This window comes from Nipponia nippon, unplaced genomic scaffold (assembly GCF_047370975.1).
Source record: "Nipponia nippon isolate SJK-2023a ecotype South Korea unplaced genomic scaffold, ASM4737097v1 scaffold_2, whole genome shotgun sequence".
In the NCBI taxonomy this organism is placed as follows: Eukaryota; Metazoa; Chordata; class Aves; order Pelecaniformes; family Threskiornithidae; genus Nipponia; species Nipponia nippon.
In genome coordinates this window covers 101051870-101078310 of record NW_028262336.1, presented here as the reverse complement: position 1 = coordinate 101078310, position 26441 = coordinate 101051870, and the positions used below count along the sequence as shown (strand labels likewise).

The window sequence follows — 26441 nt, the reverse complement described above, 5'->3', positions numbered from 1 at the left end:
CCTGTGCCTGTAAGATTCCCTTCTTGGAGAATGTCCAGCCTTCCAGGACTCCTTTGCCCTTCAGGACTACCTCCCAAGGGACTCTGTCAACCATGCTCCTAACCAGGCCAAAGTCTGCTCTCCAAAAATCCAAGGTAGCAGTTCTGCTGACCGCCCTCCTCACTTCTCCAAGAATCAAAAACTCTACCATTTCATGATCGCTATGCCCAAGACGGCCTCCAAGCGTCACATCACCCACCAGGCCTTCTCTGTTTGCAAACAAAAGGTCCAGCAGGGCGCCTTCCCTAGTTGGCTCCCTCACCAGCTCTGTCAGGAAGTTATCTTCCACACACTCCAGGAACCTCCTAGACTGTTTCCTCTCCGCTGTATTGTATTTCCAGTAGATATCTTGTAAGTTGAAGTCCCCCAGGAGAACAGGGGCTAGTCATTGTGAGACTTCTCCCAGCTGCTTATAGAATATTCTGTCAGCCTCTTCATGCTGGTTGGGTGGTCTACAGCAGACTCCCACCATGATAGCTGCCTTGTTGGCCTTCCCCCTGATTCTTACCTGTAAACACTCAACCCTATCGTCACCATCCTCAAGCTCTAGACAGTCAAAACACTCCCTAACATACAGGGCTACCCCACCGCCTCTCCTTCCTTGCCTATTCCTTCTAAAGAGTTTATAGCCGTCCGTTGCAGCACTCATTATATCAGCTCACATTTCTCTCTTTTTTTTTTTAAATTAATGCTGTCAGTACCGCAGTACTGCAACTAAGCTAATTTATTTAGGAAAAATGAAGGCTTTATTAGGTAAAAAATTTACTGAATCTGTTTCTCAACAGATGCAAGGTAACACAAGATATCTCCACTGGAATAACACTAAGGAAAAGTAAGGCAGCATTTTTCAACCGCATTGAAGATACCAAATTTCTGACTATCACCACTAATGACACAGAGAGCATAAAATGTACCTTACTTATAAGTTAGCTACTCAATCGTTTCTATGCTATAACTGATAAAACACTTCCATTCATTCTGGCACAGAAATTTCATTCGGCTGACTGGGAAAAGAGGTTAGGACTGTTGATTCCTGTAAGAGTTTTTCACAAGATCTGCCTAGTGACTGTTCAAAACATTTTTTTAAGGCTTACTTCTTTTCTCATCCATCTTCTGGGGCAGCTGCATGGAGGGCTGTTACTCTCGTTGGGATATCGCCAGCGCCGAGCCCAGCTCAAGGTAGGAGAGGGGTGCGTTGATCTCGCTGTCCTCCGATAGCGCTGCAGGGCCAGGGCCAGGGGCCTGCGGGCAGGAGCCCGGCTGCCTGTCAGGCTGGGAGCGCTGGGCCAGCTCTCGCCAAAGGCTAGCATGGGGTGAAACTGGGGGGGGGGGGGGGGGAGCGGGCCTGGCGCTGGGGGGGCGAGGGGCGAACCTCGGGTGGGGGGAGACTCTGGTCAGGGGCGGCGCTGGGACACGGGCGCACCAGTCGGGGCCTGGCCCCAGCACCTTCCCCCCGCCTGCGGCCAGCGTCCCTCAGCGCATCTGGGGCTGGAGGAGAGAAAGGGATGAGAGCCGTGCGGCGCCGGCAGGACACGCTGAGGGGCGGGGGTTACCCGCACCCCCCGGACTCCTTCAGGCAGGCGTTCCCTGCGGCGTAGGGAGCAACGGGCTGCGGCCCGGGGGAGGCCGGGCCGATCCCCCGCGCCAAGTGACAGGCCCCACGCGGCTCCGCCTGCAGCACCCGGCGTTAGTTACCGCCTCCCCGGGGGCTTTGCCGAGCGACGGGCGCGGCCCCACGGACCGGGCCCCGGCCGCTGCCCTCCTCCTCCTCCTTCTCTTCCTCCTCCTCCTCCTCGCTCGCCCCCGCCCCCAAGCCCGCCCCCGCTTAACGGTACCTGCGGGCAGCGCACGGCCGGGCCGGGCCGGGCCGGGCCGCGCTCCCCCCCCCGCCCCGCCGGGAGCGCGCGGTGCAGCGGCGCCGCCGTCCGCCAGGGGGCGCCACCCCGCCAAGGAGGCTCCGCCGCCCCCGCCCCGCCAGCCAGTCCTTGATGATTGGACGCCGAGACTTCCGGGTGTGGGCGTCGCGCCAGCCTCTCCTCGCTAACTGCGCGTGCGCAAGGCGGGGCCGGGTGGCAGGAGCGAATGGCGGTGCGAGGGGGTGAGCAGGGGGCGGGGCGAGCAGGGGGCGGGGCGGGGCGAGGCCGTAACCCCTCGGCGGCGAAGCGGGCGAGGTTGTGTGGAGGCGCCGCCATCTTAGCAGGGCCCCGCCCAGCTGGGGAGGGCGAGGGGGAAAGGGCGCGGTCCGACAGCTGATGCTCCTGGGTGAGCATTAGGCTGCGGGGATGGCCCCGGCCGCGGTTTTGGGCCTGGGGGTGCCCGCCCGGCCTGAGGTGGTGGGAGGTGTGATGCCTCTCTTAGCGCGTGGGGTGAGGCGGCCTGGGGGGCTTCCCACAGCTGGTGTGGAGTCTGGGCAGTCGCTAGGCCCCTGTGTGGGAAGTCGTCTTGGCCAAAGGGTTGCTGGCAGCTGGCGGAGCTCAGTGGGGCTGCAGGCACACGGGGGGGGAGCAGAGGAGAGTAAAAGCAAGTTACTGAAGGTTCTGTGGGCCTTTGATTCTAGTCCACCAAATTAAAATATTTGGTAAGTGGAGTTACTTAACTCCACTGCTGGCCGCTGCCATTTGCTGTTGCTGGTTGTAGCTGTACCCTGCGAAGTGCTAAACTGCTGCCTTTTTGATTCAAAGTATGAAAATAAAAAAAGTTTACATTGCCCTGAAAATTTTCAGCATCATTATTTTTACAAGTGTTTGTGTTGTGGCTGTGTAAAGGGATTTTTCAGAGAGGCAAAAATTAACCCCCTTTTAAAAGGTAAGGAGGGTGGTTTGTCATCACTTTTTTGTCACTTATTTTTTTACCACCGCTTTAAACTGTAGAGGTAAACATAATATGCTCAAGTAACTGTCCAGGCATTTCCAATCTTGTGGATATTATTAAAAGTATTTTAGTTGAGGGGGGATAGAAATTTAATTTCTCTGTAGGGGAATGCTATGTTTACATGACTTGGAGCTCTGGTCAGATCCAGGATCCTCCAGAAGATTTTGATGTCCAGCATCTGCTTTGTATGTCTATAAAACCTTTTAAATGTTTACATAGGCACGCCTACAGCTGTGCCTGTGTTTGAAGTTCACTGATTAGCCGGTGAGTACTGCTTAACGACAGAGAGAAATGAGACAACTAACGATAACATTGTTGGGCACAGGGTGGCTCAGCATTATGTAAAACCAGTAGTTTATGTTTTAAAAAGAGGGATTTTGCTCCTGTGGAAGTTAAATTAAGTGCAAGCTTTTCGTGCTCTTGGAATACACAGCATTATAAGATGGTGATTGCAGATTAAGTAATTTCATTTTACTGAATTATATATAGGCATGAGCAAGTGAATACTGAGTGTTACGAAACACTTGTGGTGTTCCAAATTGTATGTGAGGAATATGCCACATACAGAGATGGAGCCCAGCATCGTAATGATTGTATTAATTAGAAGTTATTTTAAAAGGTGGTTTCCTCATGAAGTTTTCCTCCTTGAAATAAGTGTCTCCTAAATGGCCTCCTGTGTTTGCCTGCATGCTTTGAAACTACGTGATAAGCATTAATCAGCAATAAGGCGATGGTGTAGTAATCTCATAAACAATGAGTGTTGTTAAATAATCATATTTACGGCTGGATAACAGGATTGTATATGTCTGCTTGCCTGATACGGTTAGGAAATGATTGGGGTTTTGTGATGATAAAGTTGCCGTATGCCAGCAGCTTCTGCAGTCTGGACGTGGACTGACTAACTGTACCTCGAGGTGAGGACAGCCCGTTCCACATTTGCAAGCACCTTGGTTGGGGTGACAATGAAAGGGCTGACTGTCCTGGTGAATGGTGCCGTTCACTGAGCTGCTGAATTACGCTTTTGTGTTACATAGTTCTGGTCGTATTTAGAGACTTCGGATGAACGATTGCATAGGCAGGCAGACCGCAATTGGCTCCTTTGAGTGGGAGGAGATGAAGCTTGTCCAGAAGGAACTATCTCATCCAGTTCTCTTCTCCAGGGTTGTTTTTATCGTCTTGAATGCGATGGGGATTTGGGTGTTTCCTCATACGGCCAGATAGGCTTGGGAGAGGTACAGAGACATCGGCCAGACTCCAGAAAATAGCAAAGCAGTCAAAGCTGTAGACTTTTGGAAAGCCATGGGCATTCAGAAAATGTTTTTCTAATTCTCATTTAGCTTTTTGTCCTTTTCTGATGGGATTGGCTCTTTGTTTTATTGACTCTTTTCTTCTTAAAGTATCTTCATATCAGTGGAGTACTTTTACCAGCTCCTCCTCTGTCACATCCTCCCTATTACCTTTCTTGGTGATTTAACTTGCTGCCTTATAGATAAGTGTCCCCACCTCATTCTTTCAAAATGCAACTTTAACATAATATTCTCTTTTATTACATTGATTAGTTTAAGTATGGTTTATATGTAGTCTCTTGGTTTTCCACACATCTAATCTACCTTGAGTAAGGTAACAGATCAGAGAACAGGCAATTTTATACAGATCATAGATCTTCTTTACAAAGGTGTTCAGTGGGGCATCCTTTGGTTTATCTTAGAGCTTTTGCTGTAACACATCATTATTTATGAAGACAAAGACTAATATTCCCTGTAGGTGTGTTGCATACTAATCGGACTTACCATAGACTATTTACAGGCCGTCAGTACGTTTTGTTACTATGTTTTGTAATTCTGTTGCTATTGTAGATATGTTAGGTTTTAATTAGGTTATTTGGATATTAATTTTTCCAGCTATTAAATCAAAGAAAGGGGAGATATGGGATCTCTGAGAAGCCTGTAAAATGATTTTTTTCTACCTGTGATGTAAGCATGGTTGCATTCCTGGCAACTAAAAGTCAAACAAATTGTCTATTTGAGAAGTGGAGCTTCTAAAATCATAGACTGTTATGGTCCTAAGGGAATCTTAAAACACAGGCCGAGACCAGCTATGAAAAGGAAAGGAAAAATTTGTGTCACTGTTTAAACAATAGGCTTCTTTCATGTGGAGGACCTAGATGTCTGTTAATTACCAACTGGCTTGAGGGGTTTGGAGTCTGGCCCAATATGCTGAAATTCTTAACCATCCCCTAGCTGGCATATCCTTCAAGGTCTGCATTTGGAGACTGGTAATGTAATGGATTGCATCTTTATAGACTGTTTATGTAGTAGAAATGTTTTCACTTTTAGCTGTATTTCTGTCTTGCAGTCTCAGTATTCATTGCCGACGTAGATTCCAGACAGTTGCATGAACACAGAAAGAAAAGACTGGTTTAAATGTTAGATAATGCTGGACTAGGTCCAGCATGCGTTGTCCTTGCTGTGCCACAGCCCCACCACGATACATTGATTAAGACCTAAAAGTGTGTCCTCTAATTTTGGGTGACTCGGATGAATTAACAAGATCTGAAAGCCTGTGATTACAGTTGTACTTGAAAGGGCCTGAGATCTCTGCAAACCAGGCAGTAGATGTGTGTGATGAAAGGAACCCAAAATAAATGGATGCCTAAAACCCTTTTAATCTTCATTTCTCCATGTGAACGTAACTATATATTTATCCGAAATAAATTCTCGCTGGTATTTTCTGAAGTAAAGCTAGTGGTTGTAAAGTATTCTGACCCTTTTGATGGGCTCTGTTTGTGGCTTTGCGTGCAGATTAAAGTATGCGCAAAAGTATTTTCATTAAATGAAGCTGTAGCAGACAAAAATTTCGAAGCGACCTTCAAGATTTAGTGAACTTGCAGTGTTCCCGCTCTTGAGAGATGTTCTGTGGCGTGCTCCACAACTTCTTTTTGATTTGCCTTTTATTTTTTGAATCAAAGCGTAGAGGAAGCTGTCGTCGTGATGCCAGCTGATGTAAGGCTGATCGGGTGGCGCTCTTCTTGGGAGCAGCTGTACAAAGGCAACGGAGTGAGTGCCTGGCACAGAATTGGACCTGACCTAATGAAAGCCATCAAAGGGATGCATATGGCAAAAAGTTGAAGTCGTCGTTGTGTGTAGATAGAAGAACCGCTTTCAAATAAAACTGAAACCTGTAAGGTTTGACGTATACTAAAAGGAATTTGACTACATCCATAGGAAACAGGGTAAATACGTGTCGTGGTATAGAGGCTCAACAATGGGGCTCTTAAAAAGAATATTCTGGACTAAATAGCCCTTAGTCACAGCCTCCTGTGGGAAAACTAATTTAGCTGAAGAAAACCCTGGTTTTTTAGTGGATCGTTTTTCCTGATCCAGTTCACTGTGCTACATCAGCAGTTGGTTTGGCCTGACCTTGTAGAGGTGTGGAAACCTGGAATGCCCCATCCCTGGAAACATTCAAGGTCAGGTTGGACGGGGCTCTGAGCAACCTGATCCAGTTGAAGATGTCCCTGCTCACTGCAGGAGGGTTGGACGAGATGACCTTTAAAGGTCCCTTCCAACCCAAACCACTCTATGATTCTATGAAACTGGCAGTAAGGTGTGGAGAACAGGAGGAGCCAGGACGGGAAGTAGTATTGTCCTATTAATCTTTATTGCATTTGGTTTTGTTAATAAGCATTATGAAGGGTCAGGGAAGCCACAATCCTCTGAACTTTTTAAATTGGCACTGGCAAAGAAAGACTTCTGTTCTCCCCGTGCTTTTCAGCCCTCCCTTGTTCATTTGTGTCATTGCTCAGGGAACTGGTTGGGGTTTTAAAAAAAGAAGTTTCTTATTTGGCTCAGCTAATATTATCTGAATAACTTTCCCCATCTAATTTCCTGTGCATCCACGTGGTATTTCTACTTCTCTCAGGGAATTGGGGGTGGCCTAGGGGCAAAATAAGCATCTGGAGATAGATGGATTGCTTCCTAATTTTATTGTTGGTGTCATTTATCCCAGTTTAAAGTGTTTGTACAACTGCTTCTTTAGTATGAGCAAAGTGCTGGTATGGGCAGAACACTTAGTGTATCTGGGCTATTGTGGACTGTCTTCATGGCACAGCAGAGCTGTCCTAAGCCTGGACCTCTCTGTGTTCTCAGTTGTGCTAGACCAAAAATCCCTCCTGCTTTTTACAGGCAGTGGAGATGAATGGGTTTCTTTTGGGGGCAACTGAATTTAACTTTGTTATTATTTTTTTCTGTAAAATTCTTGAATGACTGGAACCAAAGAAGCTATATTGAAAACGCATGAGACATCCTTTCAGCAGCACTGAATAAGCAAAGTAAAGGGCCCAAACCTTTGCAACCCTTTTTCATAAGAAATGTCCCTTAAGTGACTCTAATGTGTGAATTTGGCACTTCTTTCACAGAAGTGGATACATACACAAGTTAGATTGCATGCAGATTGAGTGCTGCTAGACAAATAGATTTCATGTGTATCTGCCCCCCAAAAAAAAAATGTCCACCAAATACTGCTGGTTAGCTTAGTTTAGTGTGCAGATATGGTTTCTGTCAAGTCTGTGATGAACCAGTTAAGTGAGTTGTAGTTTGGTAGCATAAGTTTTAAGTGAAGGATCATTTTTAAGATGAATTGCTTTTGTTAATGAACTCATAGCAAAGTGTTACAAGCCTCGCAATAGCAGATCAAGACGTGTGGTTGCAGCCTGGGTATAGGAATGAGGAAGAATGGACAAGATTTTTTTTTTTCTTTTTTTTAAACTGTTTTTGCCACCACCTATTGTAGAAATATTTTAAAATTGCATCCCTTCTCCTCCAAAAAAAGTGTTCATGGGTGGATGGATTTTTTCCTTTCCTTTTGTTCTTTTAGTATTGTAGCCTGGATTGTCCATTTTAGAAATGACTGATAAAGGCAGTTCCAAAAATTTTACACAAGTTACATTTAGTAAGCCCCTCCACAGTTCCTCTCGCTTCTCCAAAAGCTGCATTTTTAAGGGAAGTAAGAGGAGTTTGGTTTTTTCCAGCTGTTAAATTTTCAGGGTGTCTGCCACGCTGATCTGTCTCCCTCTTCAGTCATGCCATTCCTAGAACTGGTGCAAGGGAAGTGATGGCAGGCAGGGCACGACTTCCCTTTTTAGCAGCAAAGTAATCTTAGAGCAACTTAATCAATTGTGAAACAATATCTTTAAATTATTTTACCGCATGAGTTTAAAAAAACCTTCTGATATCTCAGCAATGTTTGTGCCTTGTGTTTCCTGTTGCAAGAGACAATAGTTAAAATGGAAGAAAGTGCTGCTGCGTAACTGGACTTTGAAATGTGGGGATCGTTGAGTGACGACTACTGGATTGTTTGATTTTTGTTAAAGACCTCATGCCAATCTAGCACAAAGGCACTCGTACAAATTTATGCGTACAAATTTATCGCAGCAAAGAGTGCAGTTCACTTGCTCTTAAGTGTTGGAAGGAAATTGTGTGGGGCTTTTTAAGTAAGGGCACTGGAGATTACTGGATACGGAGAGATTAAAATAATGTGGAAGGAGAGTTGACTTCCAGCATCTGTGGTGATCCTAGCAACACGTAACATTCAGCTCTTTGTTACGCCTTTTATTCACATGTCAGCAGGGAGGCATGACCGTATCAACTTTCCCTCCTCAGGTGTAACTTTTAATTATATACTCTCTCTTTCTGCAGTTCATTGGCAGTCAAGCAGCTGTCTTTCACGTCTGCAAATAAGCAAAAGACTACCTGTTCATGGTGGTCGTTCACTACCTGTTGGTTTTGGATACAGGAGAAGCTGTCTGCAATATACAATTTATTTGTTGTTATAAATAAGGCACCAAATTGAAATTTATAGGGTGAGGGCAGGGTTGCAGGGTGGTTGTAGTCATCTGTTAAGGTAAATATCATGTATAGCATGTAATCAGTCTCTGGGAAAAGTGTGGGTTTGCTTTTTGTTGTTGATTTTTCATTGAGGGTTTTGTTGTTGGGTTTTTTGACAAATTGGTTAACGTATCTTAGCAAATAAGCTAAGTAAGGCTGAACCTTCTGAACACAAGCTTACTACATAGAAATTGTGTTGACCTTTGGTTCTGCTCCTCCTCATCTGCAGGCCATTAATAGGTCTTGTCTTTTACATTACAATCCGTGTTTAGGTCTGTACCTGCCTGCGACATCTGTGCTCCTCTATTGCAAGCCTCGCACACAGCCTTGGGCAAAATACGAAAGTAAAAGACAAAGTGCTTTTGGTCAAAGGCAGTTTGAATGAAGGCAGGTTTAAATGAACTCTGAGGTCAGATTGGCTTGGTAGTCTTTAGGACGTGCGCTGTTTGGAAAACAAACCCTTCAAAAAAACCAACATTAATGTGAGGACATACATGGTTCTACATTTCATCTGTGTTCCACCCTCTTTTGTCAGGGAAAGGAGGATGTTGCCAGAGGATTACCCGAGATATCCTCATGGTATTCGGGTTTCTTGGGCAGCAGTTAAACGCTAAGAAAACACGCACAGAGATGCTGCCCATTGTTTTTCCTCTCTCTCACTGAACTCTCTCTACCCTGTAAACCGAGAATCTCCTCATCGCAGTTCATAAGGTCATGGGAGAAGATGGCTTGAAAAGTATGTGACATTCCTGTCTTTGAGGATGGAAAACATGGGGGACTAAGCAAATCTTCAGTTCTGCATGATGTGATGTGCTGTTACATCACTAATGTATTTCTAACATCATTTACAAGAGTCTCTCTCAAAGTTGGGGGGGGCGGGAAGTGTGGCTATCTGCAATGTGCAGAGCCAAATACTAAAAGATAGTTTAAGCAAAGGAAGAGTCCCATCTTCATTTAGAAGTGGTTCAAAGGCAGCAGCCAATATACAGGAATAAGTATAAGTCATTTTTTAAAAAGATGATTGAAGAAAACTCTTCAGATTTTCTTTAGGATCTGGGGCTAATGAGAGGTTCTAAAAATACCAGGAACAAAAAGAACAGTGGCATATGTCTGATGGCTGCACTAAAGCTGTCAACAACAATGCCGAAAAGACAGAACTGTTATGTACATCTGTAGTGAGAACGAAGCTGAATATTATGAATAATCATATAACGGTAAACAAATCTATCACATTACAGCAATAAATAAAGACTGAAAGAACACTTCTGAAAATTTGTGTTACAAATTTATGGAGACTGAGGAATATTTTTTTTAAATGGCTAATGTAAAACTGTCCAAAATCTTAAGGATTGACATGTAACAAGTCCTATTCAATATGATTAATAGAAAACAGGTATTATAAAATGTCTAGTATATCAGTTAGATTAAGGGTTTGATCTCGTCTGTCTAAGAAACTAACTCCTGAAAATGTTACACTCGATGAAGAATCATAGAGTTAAGATAAAATTTTCTGATGTTCAGTTGTTGGATGTTTGTAAAAAAAAAAAAAACAAAACCAAAAAAACCCAACAACCCCAAATGAACACATAGTTGCAAAATCCTTCCTGACAGTTTTATCTAGGCCATGTAGAGTAGAAAAATGACAAATGATGGCATGGCCTCATGTATTTGATTGAATTAAAGAGCACATTAACTGCCTCTTTTGAAAGCTGGACTCAGACCTTTGGGAAGCTGATCACCATGAAAGAAGGCTGGATGCACCTTAAGGATGAGGAACACTATCCTAAAGAACAGAACTGCAAGGGAGCCAGGGTCACAGGCAAGTCAGTGGACAGACACTCCCTGTGGATAAGTGGCAGCCAAGAGCTGAAAGTAGTTGAATACACTGAACGCAGAATGGGAGATTTCCTTTCCAATATTATTGACCTCCCTTCTGGAATATAATCAAGTTTGATGGATTCACATCAAGACATATTTTCAAATTGAAGCCAGTACTGGTTGTAGGTGTTGGAAAAATGTATCTATACACTTACTGTAGATAGTGACGAAGAAGTAAATTCTGAGTTTGTTGAAATTATTTGATCATGTAGCATGAGCATCCATGAACAAAATGGAGAGCCTTCAAAGAGCATAAATTTGCAAATACAGGAGTCACAGCAGCAAGAAGCAGTAAGTAAAAAAGAATATGAACTTGCATAAAATGAAAAAATCTTTTAAGCGATAACTAGTTAACTATTGCACTAGCTTATTGATGGACTTCATAGATTCTCCAACACTTGAAATTAATGTCAAGATCCAAGATCTTTTAAAAAACTGCTGTTATTCAAGAAGCTGTTGAGCTATGTCAGACGATAATTCATGCTTGTGAGAACCAGAGTAGATATTTGCAATTTTTAAATTCCTTTGTTGGTCATAACAACATTCATTTCTTGTTTTGAGAAGAGAAAAAAATCTGTTTCAAACTTTTTTTCCAAATAAGGTCTTATTTCGTAAGCCTATAGGAAGCACTGGACCTCTCTGCAATTTAAGTTCTGTGTAAATTGTCACAGATCCTCATTATGTGTTAATTTTAAACTTCCTGAGCATGTCATCTATATTCTTTTTAAATAGAAAAATGTAAAAATAGGTAGTGTGGTTGCTGGGTTAAATGACAAGGTATTAAATAGCTTAGGTTTATGTCTTTAGTTACTTGGCTAACACGCGGCTGGTTGTTTGGATACAGGTCTTTGTGTGCTGAAATCTTTCAATGGAAGTTCTTATGCTTGTGAAAGTCATTTCATCCTGTGATGACAGCTAGTAGAGACTGGCTTGCTGTGGTCATGGAAAGTTAAACTGGTATGATTCTTACTAGGTGACCTCACAGGCTTCTGCCTGCTCTCAGAAAACAAGCCATTTATTTTCCCTGGTACTTGAATGGAAACTCCAAAGTCGGCAATAATGCCAGACATAATTTTATATCCTTATGAGCACTGCTGTTTTGAAAGAAATGTTTTCGTGAGTTTTCTCTCTCAATTCTGCTATCAGGCCTATAGCTCCGACTCCTTGGGTTTGGGAATCTCTGCTCGATTTAGTAGATATGAAATTTTGTCTCCTTGTAATGTTAGGCTTGGACATGACATTGAGGAATGTCATATGAGAGAGAGAATTGAGGTCTTGAATGCATATTTGATACTAGAAAATGTGTTCTGCTGGTGTTCAGACTCAGATAGCTTCTGACTATGATACAAACATTTTTTTTGCAAAGATACTGGATAACTTCTCATGTCTGGGCTGATACAGCTTGAGACTGCTTTTTAATTTGTGAGGGGGTACACCTTACTTTCTGTGCTAATCACGACTTTTTTTTTGTATTGGACAGTAGCAGTCTTTTACCCTTCAGAAGTGTAGATTTTGATGGCAGATAAAGTTGTTTTGTAAATGCACACTGCAAATACACATGCAGAGGAGAAAAATTATCAGTTGCTGCTGTAGGAAGAGAGCAGATATGTAAACTACCATTAGCATGAGAAAACTGTCACTTCTTAAAACTATTTCCAGAGGGTGTGACAATGCTTGTAAGTATAGATCTGTGTGCTGTGTAATAAAGGAGCTGTCAGATTTCATTGAGAGATGTGTAAAGGAGTGATGTTTACCAAGATTTCTGTCAGTATATTTGACCTGATATAACCTATATATCTCGAGCTTGTCACTTATGTCATGTAGTGAGTTATTTTTTTTCAGGTATCCAGAGCCTGTCAGGGATCTTCACTGTTGAGGCTACCCAGGAGCAGAGTTGAATCAAAGCACATCCAGGTGCCTCAGCTGTGCTCCCTCCAAAACAGAGATCATCCTGAAGACGAGCACACTGCTGGGCGTTGGTCCTTGTTCAGGACAGGCTTCCTGTGCTAAAAAATGCCAGCCTGCAGCTGTGCCTGCTGCCATTTAAGGAATTCAAGGAATGACCCTGGTTTATTAATTAAAACAAAAGGAACTCAGCCCTTAATTGGACACTTTGTGGTTGTGTGTGTCTGATGTAATAATTAATTGGTAGCGTCAGTCATTGGGCAACATAGATGGCGAGAACAGCAGATGGCTTTTTAGTAAGGTGGAAAAGTGCATGGTTAGGTTTTCCCCAGTGGGGAGTAACAGTATTTGACTTCATAGAATACCAGACAAGTTAATTGACTCAGTATAGTCAACTTTTGGCCAGGATGGACTACATAGCTCCTTAGAGAAGCACTGGAGTGTCCATCTTGGGACCAGAAGAATATGTGACTAAAATCTGGGATTCGTGACAACGGGGACCATTCATCACGTAACAGGAAGGGTGATCCTATTATAGTCATGTTGTGATCCTTACCATGGGACAGACAACGCAAGCATCCAGTGTTGCATGATGGACCATGTATCTGTCATATAAAGGCAAATACGTTTGCAATCTGACAAGTGATGAATATACTTAACTGTTTGTCAGGGAGAAGAACTTTGGCCTACTTGTGGAGACAACGTCTCCACTTGCAACTTGAGCTCGATGATTTCTCAACGTTCCCTATCCTGATCCAATATTTTAAACTAACGTTGTTGCAGGACAAAAACTGGTAAAGAGCAAAAATGTGAGAAGATCTGGGTTCTCTTTCTCCAGGGGAACAGTGTTGACCGCCGGAGATTTTCTTGTGTGACTTTGGGCAAGTCAGTTTAGAGCAACACTTGCTTAAAAATAACAGCAGTTTTTCATGAATTGTAATAATGCTTAGGTTTCATTATTTGACACTGGAAAAGCCTGTAGTTCTTCATCTAAAAGCAGCAGTTTAGACTCTTTTAGCCTAATACTATTCTATTTTTTGTTCAACCCTTCTGCTTTAGCAGGATTCTTAACTTGCATGAGGAGAGACTCAGAAGTTTGTTCTGTCTATGGGTATGATTTCTGGGGACGTACATCACGCAAGCTGCAAGACTGTTATCCTGATCTGCAAGAAAAGGACACAGCAAGCTGGGTACTACCTAGTAGGTTTGTTTGGGTTCCATCACTATAGTGTCAAAGCACCTTATGGTCTTGAATGCATTTGTTTTCCCATGGGGAGACTAAGTGGCTTTCCCAAGATCCCATAGAAATGTGTGACAGAAATAGGAGCTGACTCTTGGTTTCCTTGGTCTGAACTCATTTCTTCATCTGTACAACAACCTACCTCCATATGGGACTTTCTGGCAGCAGTTGTTCTCTTGTCTGCAGCAATCACTTGAGAAGTACAATGGTTCTGTGGGTAACTCCTGGCCTTTGCTGTCCTGAAAAAGTAACTAACTGGGATGCAGTAAATCATCGACGGTGCTGATTTCTTGTTTGAACTCTCATCTAGAGACAACAGCAGTCTCTGAGCTCTCTTGACTGCTTAGTCTTGAGAATCAGAAGCCATCCAAAGCAATCTATCTGTTGTATCTAAGTACTGCAGATATGATTTCAAAGTCTCCTAAGAAAAGGAATAGTTGCTCTTTTAGGATCTTTCAAGTGAACAAGTGTGGAGCCATTTGTAGCTGTTTAGCGTGGTGATTTTGGATGACACTTCAGCAAACCTCTAAGATGCTAGTTGCCAAAAGCTGGAAGAGTAGAGTGGTCCTTCTTCTGATACATGGTTCTTTTCTACTTTGCACTTGCCGTCAGCTGTGCTTGCAGATGGGATTTGATGGAGCTTTGTCTGATTCGGAATGACGGTTCTTATCTACTGACATTCTTTAATCATACATTTTAGAGTGCACATCTTTGCGTGTTTGCTTGGTGCCACCTCAATTGCCTCATACTAAAGTGGATATTGTGGTGTGTGCCTCACAAGAGTGTTTAACTTGCATTTCAAATTAAGCTTAATTTTGTTTGTTTGCAAGTCATCTTGAGAACATCTCATGAAAAATGCCTTAGACTTCTATAGGAGTGGTCAGTAGAGGAAAAGTCATAGTCCATTGTTTTTTTATTTTCCCAAACTGCCTTCTCCCTTCTCAAAACCAGAGCTACATGTTACGTATAAAGAATTATTGTCATCAAAAGCCAGTTGATCTGCCTAGTATTTTTATTGCACATCACCATTAGTGAGATGAATATGCATTAAAACAGCTTTCAGCTTCAAGCACTATTAGGAAGTTTAGAGTTCTGGTTAGGGATGCTCTGTTGTCTTTCACCACCAGAGAAGTCGTAGGGAACATCATAGATAGGTTTTTTTGCACATGTGAGCATGTTGGAAGGGGATGTCTTAACTTGCAGTACCCCATGCTGTCTTACTAACTCATGCCTAACATTAGGAAAATTGCTTGCCGAACTTATGTGGAAACCAGCAACTAAATTCAATATTTGCAAGAAGACTAAACAGTGTTAATATTGTTTGGATATTTCAGAAATGGGAGATGGCAGATAAATGCTCTTATACATATGAAAGAATTTTGCAATCTAATGAAGAAAAGTGCTATAAGTGATGCAAGGACTATCTTCCACCATACTAGACAGCGAGGGCTTATTTGGCTGTGTATAACTTTTGTTTGTTGCTGCCGTAAATAACTTTTTTTTTTTTTTTTTTTTTTTTTTTACTGTGCTGCAATACAAACTTTAAGATTCGGCCTCTCATGATACACGTGTGATGAGAGGTTAAATTTTAGATCTTTAGCAAAGCTCTTTTGGTTGTTCCTTCTGAAATGAGCTTTCCTTTCCACATTTTTCATGCCGTGAATGGACCTTAAAAAAACATGGCCCCTGAAGTGGTTGACTATACATATAGAGCTGGGGTAGAAGCAGTTTGGAGAGGTGAAGGCTTTAATTATATTAAAAATACCTGCTCAGCTCTTCAAGGAGTTACTGATTTTGGAGGACTACTTTCTGTTTGCATACATCCACAGGTAAAATGCATGATGTTGTCATGAGTTCACTGTTCCTCCACTCATAAAAGTGGGAGTGCAGGTATGGTTCTTACTTGTGCTTTATGTTGGGACACAGTAGATAAGGGTTGTGATTAATATTTTATATGTGACCCTTTAGAGCAGGCATAAAATTTCAATATCTGTTTTATTTTTCAGCTGTTGGGCTGTAGTAACCTCGTGTTTACATGTAATTCCTGTTTGGGGTGGGAACATGCAGGGAAAGGGATTCATTTTAGCTGACTTTCTCTAAGGATGGAGCTGATAGATGCCTTTGAAATGAAGAAAATTTTAAATATGCTGGCCCATACGTCAAGTATTTAATACGTAAAGGTTTCTGGTAGAAAGACTGGTGTCAGCATGTGATTGCTGGAGTGACATACATGTGAATAATATGTTCAGTAAAAACTCCTGAACAGTTCATAAGAGTTAGTGCAGGTCTTAAGAAAAAAAATAATCTTAGCAATTGTTTATATTTGCATTAAATAAAACAGGAAGAAAAAGGCAGTATGTGCTTAAAAGCACTAGAGGGAGCCAGGAGGAAGAAGAGGGGAAAACCATTGAAGACATGTTTGCATTTTTAGGAATAGCTTATACAAAGCATCCATTTAAATCCTCCCGCTTACTTCAGCTAAAATGCAGCTACAGGTTGGCCGCTGCTTCTGGCTGCTCTCTGTTCCCTCACACTTCACTAAAGAATTTTCAATTTCCTAGTCCTGAGAGAGGCCAGGAGCTTTTTAAATGGCTGTAGGGAAAACCAGCTGCCCCTCTGTAGACCGTACTCCTTTTTTTTGCCTTGTTTCATATTTGGATGAGCAGCCAAAGGTTAATTTGCCTTTCAGTGCTGGTGGCTTTTTAGGGAGGATCCAGGTATAGGCTCAGTTCTGAGTTTGTCTCCCTCCGAGATTATATGGGGAGAAAGTAAGTGGGGACGTTTGTATTGGGGATCAGTTAGATTAAGAAGAGTTTTAATGGTATTGATTTGGAGTGGCCACATTGCTCTTGCAGAGGACCTAGGAAAATGAGTATCTGCGAGCTTGTAGAATAACATACAAGCATGACATTACTGTAAAGTCTCTCCTCTTATTTTATAATGATTTAGAAGTGGCGTTGGGCACGCTTTTTATATTGCTTTGTCATAAAGCTAAATGCCTTGAGTTAAAGTGTAACAGCTTTATGATGTAGATAATATAAGTAATTTGGTTTTAGTTTCCCTCCACCCTGATAAACAGCCGTAATGTTGGTATCTTGAGATCTGTAAAAGTAGGATGAAATCCTGTCTGTGTGTGCGGGTTCTTTAGTTTTCAGGTTTTGGAGGGTGGGGGAATCTTCTTAGTATTCTAAAGTTTCTCCTCTTGATATCCAGTATTACACAACTAAACCTGTCGCTGTGGAGAACTGAATTTTGATGGCCTGGGGCCTTGGCACTGAGCAATTTTTTGGGGGGGGAAGGAAGGATGTGTTGTTGTTGTTGTTATTATTATTATTATCTGAGGCTGCTTAGGGCTTTGGAATGCTGGAAGTCATCTCGGAGGAGGCAGACAGACTGGAAGTGGGTGATGAAATGAGCAGAATTAATATATATGTACTGTGTGTTTATCATCTGCTGCTGTAATTTATTGCTACCCTGCTCATTGTTAAAGTTCCCTAATTTCTCTTTTCCACTTTAGAAAATAAATGGAAAGGGCAGGAATAATGCATTGGGGTTTTCTTCCTTTGGTCTTTATTAGATTGAATGATATTAAGTTACAAAAGCAAAGACAAACATTTCTCAAAAGTACTCTAACCATGCTTTAGCCTGAGGACTCTGCTCACTTTAAAGGAAAAAATATAATGGAATTTAAATATGTGGAGGCTGGAGTCCTTTAGCAGTGCGCAGAGATTTTTTTTCAGTGTACTTTGAGACTATAAAGAATTGTTGGCTATTTATGATTACATCATTCCAGATTTGAGATGGCTACAAATTAAGAATTGAAGAAAACATTTCCTTTGAAATATTTAATAACCTCTCGTCAACAAAAAAAAACAAACAGGTAAAAGTACTAAGTAATTATGGCATAATTCCTGTTGGATGGATGGTTCAGGGCCTTTTCCTGTCATCTGAGAATTAATTGCACTGAAGATGTACTCAAACAGAGTATTGGAATAGCAGAGAAATTTTTTTCTCCCTGCCCCTTTAGCTACTCTGCTTTGCACTGTTTCTCCCGCTGCAATGCAGGGATGGCGGCAGACGTGCTTCTTGCTCTCCTGGTGTGTAGAGGGCTCCTATTAAAGCCCAAAAGTGTTTCCTCAGGTAGAAGATGGGCAGAGTTGAACTGTAAATTGAGTGCATATTCAATTTATTCATCAGAACCAGGAAAACAGGCATATTTAGTCCGAAACAGAGGATATCAATTTTCTAGATAAATTTCATATGCTTCCAAAGGGCTCCTTACCCAGAATGGTCTGTGAATACTTGGGAACTCAGTGATACACAGATTTTCCAGTGGGGCCCCGTAGTGTGCAGCTAAAACAGCTTTTTTGTGATTATTCAGTCTTTTTTGTGATTATTCAACTGCAGGGTAGCACCCACCGATGTTGAACTCCATGGGGCAACAGAGGGGTGTCTTTTTACCTGTTGAAGCTGCGGTGGATGCACTATGGAAAGGATATAATTTCCCTCGGGAGAGTTAGAGGGGAAAAAAGTTATTCTTTTAAAAACACACAGTGGAAATCAATGACATGGCGTACTTAGATTTTTGTGTTGCCTTAGGAAAAGCCGGTACCTTCAGTAGCAGCCCAAGGGCAGAGTTTTTATCGTTTGACTTTCGCTGTGACGTTTACCCAAAGGCTGCGGTATCCGATAAAAAAGAAAGGGCCAACCCCAGAGTGGGTGTAAGGTGCCACAGTGCCCCTTCCCTCTCCCCGCCGAGCTGGGGCAGAGCAAGGCGCCCATGAAATGATGCCCGGCGCCAGTTTTCCCCCCCCGAGTCCTTCATGTTGTGAAACGTCAGCCTGTGCTGGTTGTCCATGTGCCCGCTAAGCTTCGTGGAGAAAGATGCCACTTTGGAAGGCGGTTCGTCCTGCTCCAAGCTTGGCATCCACAGTGTCCCTCGCTGAGCTTTCTCTGGAGGTGGCCTGGAGAGGAAACCTGGCTGGGGGTGTCGAACGTGAAGCTTTTAATTATGTGCTGGAGGAATATTTCACTATGGGTTTGGAGCAGAAACTGCTACTTGGTGTCACTTGTTGCAGCACTTTTGGGTGCAGCGGGAGCAGCACTGGTGCCTGTTCCCAGTACTGTTCAGGGCAGCCCAAAAACATGGGGCTGAGGTATCTTGATGATCTGTTAGGTAAAGTGTAAGCACAAATGGTGGCATGCTTTACAGATAAGTCGAGAGCACAAATCTGTTGATCTGAGGTCGGCTTGGCACCTCCTGTGCAAATGCAGGGAGGTTAAGGTAGCAGGGACAACTTCTGCCTCTCCGGGCCTGGGAAGGATGAGCAAGGTGCTGATCCTTGGCTCTTCAAAGTGAGGATTTGGGATACTCCTGTTTGCCCCCGTTAGGAGCTGGGATAGCTAGCAAAGGATGATAGCCCTTTAAAAGGTGGCTGTTTCATCTGTATTCCTCAGAAATGAGGTTTCTCATATTTTTTTGGTTGCCTTTAATGTAGGGCTGTGAACAGCTACTGCAGGTGAGCCCTAAATCAAGATCTGATGCAACTGTAGTGCTGGTATGCGGCGGGGGCTGAGATTAGCTCCCAAGCAAATGTAGCATGCAGAATTATTTTTAATAATGTAGGACTTTGGCTGAGCGTTGCCCTGAGGAAGAGGGGACGGGAGGTGAAATCTCCCCCCGAGCTGGTGAGTCCAGCAGAAATACATGCTGGGCTCTCATCCCTGCTGGGGCTCAGCCAAGATTTAAATCCCATCCTGCTGTGCCCGCGGTGGCTGGTAAAGCATCCTCCTTTCCCCGCTCTCAACGCCTGTTAGACAGCTGGAGGGGGGGAAGGCACTTGCCATTCCCTTTGGGAATGTGTGGCGCTTGCTGAGCAATAGCTGCTGAGAGAGAAAAGTGAAGCATTAACAATTCCTTTAATTGCATTTTGCTGTATTTGTGTGCTTGATAATAGCTGGTAGTACTTGTTTCAGAATACTTTAATTGTATGATTTTTTTCCCCATCACATTAGCCTTTGAAAAAATACTTCAGGCTAATGTTTTTCTTCAGTGGGATTTAAATTTTGCTTAGAGTATATTGCAGGTTTTTTTTTTCTTCCCCTCCAGTATTATTGTGCAAAAGTATTTGGATCTTTATGTTATATATAGTCAGGCAGGAAGCAGCTTAACTTTGGCTTCTCTGGGCAGGACTCCGCTGAAAGATGTGGTGCGTGAGGATGTTGATTTTGTTATTATCTTGTAACAACAACCCGCTGTTGGGCTCCCTTATTTGCATTCTCAGCAGGACAGCAAGGTGAATAATTTAATTCCAGCAGCCTCTGCCACGTGATGGTGCGAGGACCCGTCAGCGATGCCTCCCCTACGCTGACAGACTTCGGAGGGGAATGGAAACTTACAGAAGTGATGCAAAATCGTTGCATCTCCTCCCTTAACCCTGGAGAAATCTCTCGGCGGAGCGATCGCTTCTTCCTCTGCTTTTCCACGCGTTCCTCTGACGTGGTGACTGGGAGGTGTGTGAGCCTGCGAGCAAGACAAGCGAGGGAGTGGGAAGCGGGGAGGGCAGTGAGGAAAAATGCACACCCAGCCACGGAGCTAGTCGGAGCAGGAACTGCGAGGAGCCGGAGCGAGGCCGGGAGTCCGGCCGCAGGCAGCGGGGAGTGGAAATTTACAGCTGCTTGTGAGCGCCTGTGCATGTTCAAGTGATCCTTTCTGCTAACGCTCTTCCAGAGGCTGACGGTCGCTCGGCAGAAGACGAGCAGGAGGCCGACTCGCGGGATCCCTCGTCTCTGCCACGTGTCGATAATCGGCGGGGGGGGAAAAAGCTGAATTAAATGGAAGATAACTGAAGGTGGCTGCTAGCGGCGTGGGTTGCGGGGAGGCGGCAGAGCTGTCTTCAGCACCTGGCCATGGGGCTGCGCCGGGCTGTCTAGGAGCCCCCACCTTTCCACACGCAGTAAGTGTCAGCCGAGATGATGTCCTCCGAGTGACAGAAAGTTAAGTGATTTAATAAAACTTTTCTTTTTCCAGTTAGCACCAGCCTTTTCGTAATAAACTGCTTGCCTGCTTGTTCTCGATGGTTACGCTGTTAGCTTTTTATAGCTTTGTAAACTGTGTTACCAGGAGTGGCTTTTCAAAGCAGGCAACCCTAAACAATACTCCTCCTGTTACATAAGGCGCTGGCTCCGCGACCAAGCGCTCCATGTCCATGGAATATCTCTGGAAATGGCTTTATTTACAGTGCGGTTTCCAAAAATAAAATATCTGCAATATATCATTTCTCTTGCTCTTCTCCGCTGACTGCCTGCAGCTGCGGACTGGCTCTTGAGATGCAGAGGAATGAGAGCGTGGCCACTTGCATAAGACACTGGGAAACTGTTAGAGATGAAGGGAAGATGAGCACGCGTGTGAACTGTCACAAGAAACGGCATATGTAAATTAACCGTCTCGTTATTTACAGTCAAGAGGTCTCACCAACCTGAAATGCTAATTCTGTGGAATGGGCTATTCGTGTAGTCGTTATCAGGCAGAACTTTCATTGAGCTAAAGGGAAGGTTTTTTTCTGAGCAAAGACTCTTTCTTGGACTAATGTTAGTAGTAAAGTGAAATTACTGCTATAGCATATTATTTTAATGTGTTATGAAGCTATTGGAAGTAACACAGCAGGCTTGCTAATGACATGGTCAAGTGAATACTGTGTAGCAAGGTAACTTTCAGTAATATTGAACAAAAAGCAAAAATAGTATTCATGTTCCTCGCTAATGGGCTTAGAGGAAGTCCTGTTCTCGCCTGGTTGCTGCCTATATTATTTAAATTATATTACCGGTTTGCATTATTTCTACAGTTATTATTACTACTAGAAATGGAAATTTAACTTGGTTTCCCTTTTACTTCAGTAAATAAAAAGCTGTTAAGGGCTATTCTGTTAGAATTGTGTGTGCTTCAGAGACATTAGTTGAGACCTCTTTCTGCATAACAGCTTGTGGGAGTTTCACTATGGACTACAGTTAGGAATGGAATTGAATTCTTAATTTTGTAGGTTTGAAAGACCTCCATGGTGACAAATGGAAATAGGGATCCCAAATATTCTTGAGTCATCAATCCTGCAAATTTGGTGGCTGTAAAACCGCTGGTTTCTTCTCTTTCTGGTTTTATTCAACATAAAGTAATAACCTACTACTTCTAGCTAGTTTGTTAGCATGAGTGGGAGAGCCTGTGTAATCCTGTGATATAGAGATGATTGATGTAGGTGTGAGTATGGTGCCACAAGACGCTGCTTCTGCATGGCTTTAGAACCTGAATGTTACCTGGCATTGCAGCGTGCAAATGCTGTTTTGTAATAAATATTTTATGATAATAACAGATGTGGTAGCACAGGACTTGCTGCAATAAAAGGACGCTAGGCAGCAAAGTCAAACACTCAGAAGGTTCCTAACTTGAACTCTGGCATTTATCTGTGCCAATGTAGTCTGTTCTCTGTACCCTACTCAGGATACTTTCATTAAGTTTGTATCATCACACATTTACACCCCCTTTCCCATCATCACTGTCTCATTCTGGGTTTGGCTGGTGAACACCTGAGCTGTCGCATCTGCTCCAGCAGCCCTGTCTCTACCCTCCTTTGATCCCCTTCTTCCCCTCTTGTGCTGGTACAGCTCTTTGTAAGACTGTGGGGAGAACTGGGCTGGGAACCAGTGTGACCTTTTTTTCCCCACAGGCTATTTTTTGTTAACCTGGGTGGGTTCCCAGACCTGGCCCACTTCGTGGCCCTGCAGACAGCTGTACTGCCCCAGCGGAGGCTGTAGGGGTGTGAATAGATGTGGAGCAGGGTGGCACTGTCACGGAACAAAGCGTTTATCAAACTGTGGCCTCGGTGACCAGATAGCTAGCTGTTCAGTGTTTCATTTTATCCCCCATGTTTGCTGAGAGACTATGTAGGCTTTTTGGTTTTAATTGAATGGGCATTCAAGCACTCAATTAAAAATAGAATTATTAATTTCTTTGAGTGCTTCCACAGAGCTACACCTCAGCACTTGAGTGGAGCATCACCATGAATGCCTTCAGTTCCATAACAGTATTGAACAACTATGTGATATTATTCTCATTCTGTAGAGGTGATCAGATTAAGGGCAGAGCTGCCTACTTATTTTCCATGTCTGATCTTCAGGATGCTTGCCATCTGCTAAAAAAAGATGTTTGTGGTGATGGTAGGCGTTACTGCAATGTTTTGTGTGTTCAGGTGAAGTTTCAGCCAATATCCACCTTCATTCCAGGTAATGCAACAAGTAGCCAACAGCAAGGCTTATGATGAGTAAATTCTTGAGTTTTTGGAATAATTTTGTTGCCAAGCAGAGGTGGCATTCATTCACACTAACCATAAAACTGTCCTCTCTTCTGTTAATCTTTTGTCTCATTTTCAATGTACTGCAAGATCTGCAACTCGTTGAGGATTTGCAGAGAAGTTACTTGTTGTGTAGCCCTGATTCCTTCTGCGTATCGAATGAAATGTGGGTCGTGTGAGGGGACTGCATGGGGGAGGATGGATTGGACTTCTCCAGGTGATCATCACACATGGGGACTTCCATCCCCTGGTTTGAGTACGTGACTCTCTAATTGCAACAGCTTTCCCAAATATGGCAGGAGGGAGAAATGACGAGGGAATAAAGTGTCTCTTCCATTATGTAGAGACTGAATTAGGCAAAATTATGAAGAAAGTGCGCTAATGCAGGCCTCAGATATGTGGGTCTTAGGCACACTGGGGTGAATGGAAAAGGAAGGTCTTTTTTCCATTCAAGAAGCTCTCACCCAATATGAGTTACTGAAATGTTTTGAGTCTGATCAGTAAGTTGATGAAGGTTAGCAACTAAGACAAGACGGATGCCTGCTACTTAAAGGGAAGGAAATTGTTGCGCTTGTTCATTTTGGAAGACTGAATGGCTTGTCCAGAGGAACGTCTGGAAAGAGTGCGTGGATGGGCTCACGTGCTCTCTCCCATTCTTGCCTTCGTGGGCAGGAGGAAGCATTTGTTACTGAGCTGCTTAACTGAGTCACTTCATAGTGGGATGGGCCGGTGAGTAGAGTGATGTTGCCATCTGCATTTTGCCTTCATTGTACTTACAAGCTCAGCTGTGCTATAATCTTTCTCAAAAGTATATGATTAAGAGCAAAGAAATTGGGGAGGGTGCCTATAAACAGAGCTAGATCTCTTACTGTACTTTATAGTTGTATTAAAGAGCTTGAGTTGCTCTGATTTTTTTTTACTGCATTCCCTTTATGAGCAGATAAACTGGCAGAAGACATATTTTGAAGACTGATAAAGCATAAACTTTGGTGTCAAATGATCTATGTTTCATTCCTGACATAGCCACTGATTTTTTTTTTTATGTGGCCTTGGGTAAGTCTTCTAATCTCCTGTGCTTCAGCTTCTCCCTTTGCAGAGGGGGCAGAGTAACAGCAGCTATATAGGTTTTTTTGGAAGTGTGTTTTCCATCTTGGTTAAATGTTTGCAGAGTTGGAGGCCTCTGAGGGAAGGCACGCCCTGAGTATGAAGGGATGTTATGTTACCTTTGACAGGCTACTGAATACCCTAATACTCATGGCTTATAAACCTCGTCCACCTCTGGATTCAACTCACTGCTTTAGTCTGTGTGATATATTTTTTTTCTTTTTTTCTGACTTGAAAAGAAACAGACAAACATTTAGAAAACGGTGCTTTAAAATTGCCTTTTGGTGTTTCTGTCACTTACCTAAAATAAAATCAGTGCCATTTTTTTCTTCCAAACAAACATGGAATTATATTCCCTGAAAGTACTTCTGTAAAAGTAGGGCTTGTAAAATGCACTGGAGACTCTAGCTCTGGTGGCTGAAATGTCCTGTTCATACCGATGGCAACAGCAGGCTTTGGAAACCACCGCTGCTGCTACAGCGCTGCTACAGCGTTCCCTGTGCGACCAGGAGAGACAACCTCTGAGGCCAGGAGTCGGTCCAGTGAGATACAGCTGTTTCTTTCCTTGGTCTCATAAGCTCTTCACAAGAGCACCAGTGAAATAACATCATCACAACTAAATGTTTCAGAAGTTGGCTGGTCCCCCGTTACGAATTCAGGAGTGTCCACAATGCATTTCTGATGTTATAAAAACATATGTTGAATAACCATTAGATGGAAAAAGTTTTCCTAGAAAGCAGGAAAGAAAGGGGCTCATTGAGCCCTGTCCCTCGCTGCCAGACAGCAGTGTCAAAAATTTATGAACAGATGCTCTGTAGTGTGCCTGGTAGAGCAGGTCATTTCAAAATTTCAAAGCTCCAATGGTTGGAAACCTTTACTTTTTCGGCTTAAGTTTATCCATCGGCAGTTTATAGCCATTTGCTTCTGCATAAATAAAGTGGTGTTGTTACTTGAGCTGAAATAATTTCTTCATCTTCCCTGTATTTTTATTCTAAGCTTACCAAGGCGAGCCTCCTAGACATGCTGGTCTTCCCATTTTTCTGGTCAGCCTAGCGTCCTTCTCTGCACCCGCTCTAACCTCTGTTGATTTTACTTGGCTGCGCATGTTCAGGATTGTGTACAATGTTCCATATGAAGTTCCATCAAGACTTTGTACAAAGACATGAATACCTTTGTATTTCTACTGGCAATTACTTTCTCAGTTCATCAGAGATTTGTGTCTGTCTTTCTCCTGTCCATAGAATATGGGTGTAGTCACCGGGTGTCTGTCTTTGTAATTTCTCAGGGTAAGTCCTCAGCTTGAAGCAGATATTCCTAGAAAGGTTTGGGTTGGAAGGAACCTTTAAAAGGTCATGTAGTACAACCCCCCTGCAATGAGCAGGGACATCTTCAACTGGATCAGGTTGCTCAGAGCCCTGTCCAACCTGACCTTGAATGTTTCCAGGGATGGGGCATCTACCACCTGTCTGTCTCTTCTGCCGTTCAGCATTATCTGATACTTTCTACTCCTAATTTTTATCCCATTTTCATTATCTCAGTCCTTGAGGCAAGCAAGTTTCTTAGGTAATGGTATTCCAGTTCTCTTATGTGTTGATAATACCTTCCGATTTTGAGTGACCACAATTTTTGGGTAGGCTCTTAATTCCTATGCCTCTCTAAATACGATCCCGTCCCCAAATTGCTCTTACCTTCTCAGACAATCTGTCTCCCTTTACATGATAATTTTCCTTCAACTAGTTTATTTTCTACTCTATTCAATTTAGTGTATTTCCATGTTAGATGCATGGGTTCTACTGTGTTTTCTCTGTCTAAAAATATATTCATAAGGGATTGTAGTATGAGCTACCTTTGGTAAGCCTGTGTTGCATTCTTTTCAGTTGTCATTCATCTTTGTATTTCAGTTATTTTTAGGCTGGTTTCTTGAGAAAATGAAGCTTATGTGGTCACACTGTCCATCTCTCATCCAACTTCTCTTCCCATGGTAACTTTTTAAATTACTGGCCAATTTCAAGCAACCTTGACAGAGGGCTAGATGCCTGGAAAATACGGAGTTCCAAAAAATGGATTTAAAATAAGTGATGAAAGGAATAGGGAATTTAAACCAAATTAGTGCCTCTACCAAAGAGAAGACCTTCCAATTAAAGTTGAAAGAGCAGAGAGCTGATAGAAGGAGGAGGA

General features: G+C 43.1%; 2 protein-coding genes across 8 annotated transcripts in view; one reads left to right on the top strand and one right to left on the bottom strand.

The window, feature by feature from the left end:
• Window positions 1–1977, bottom strand: part of SETDB2 (SET domain bifurcated histone lysine methyltransferase 2) — a 30525-nt gene extending 28548 nt beyond the window's left edge. For 3 of the 5 annotated variants that reach the window (XR_015704604.1, XM_087756606.1, XM_087756607.1), the window contains exon 1: window positions 1134–1385. Coding sequence is in view for 4 of the 5 variants with exons in the window: in XM_087756606.1 (XP_087612732.1) it covers window positions 1134–1167 (34 nt within the window). In the remaining variant the exon portion in view is untranslated. The other 2 variants (XM_087756605.1, XM_087756604.1) reach the window with 2 other exon arrangements.
• Window positions 1978–2118: 141 nt separating this feature from the next.
• CAB39L (calcium binding protein 39 like) overlaps window positions 2119–26441 on the top strand; it is a 67155-nt gene continuing 42832 nt past the window's right edge. The window contains exons 1-2 of one of the 3 annotated variants that reach the window (XM_087756608.1): window positions 20187–20331; window positions 20549–20774. The gene's annotated coding sequence lies outside the window, so the exon portion shown is untranslated. Of the gene's footprint in view, window positions 2138–20186; window positions 20332–20352; window positions 20775–26441 lie in introns of those variants that run through there. The other 2 variants (XM_087756609.1, XM_009463082.2) reach the window with 2 other exon arrangements.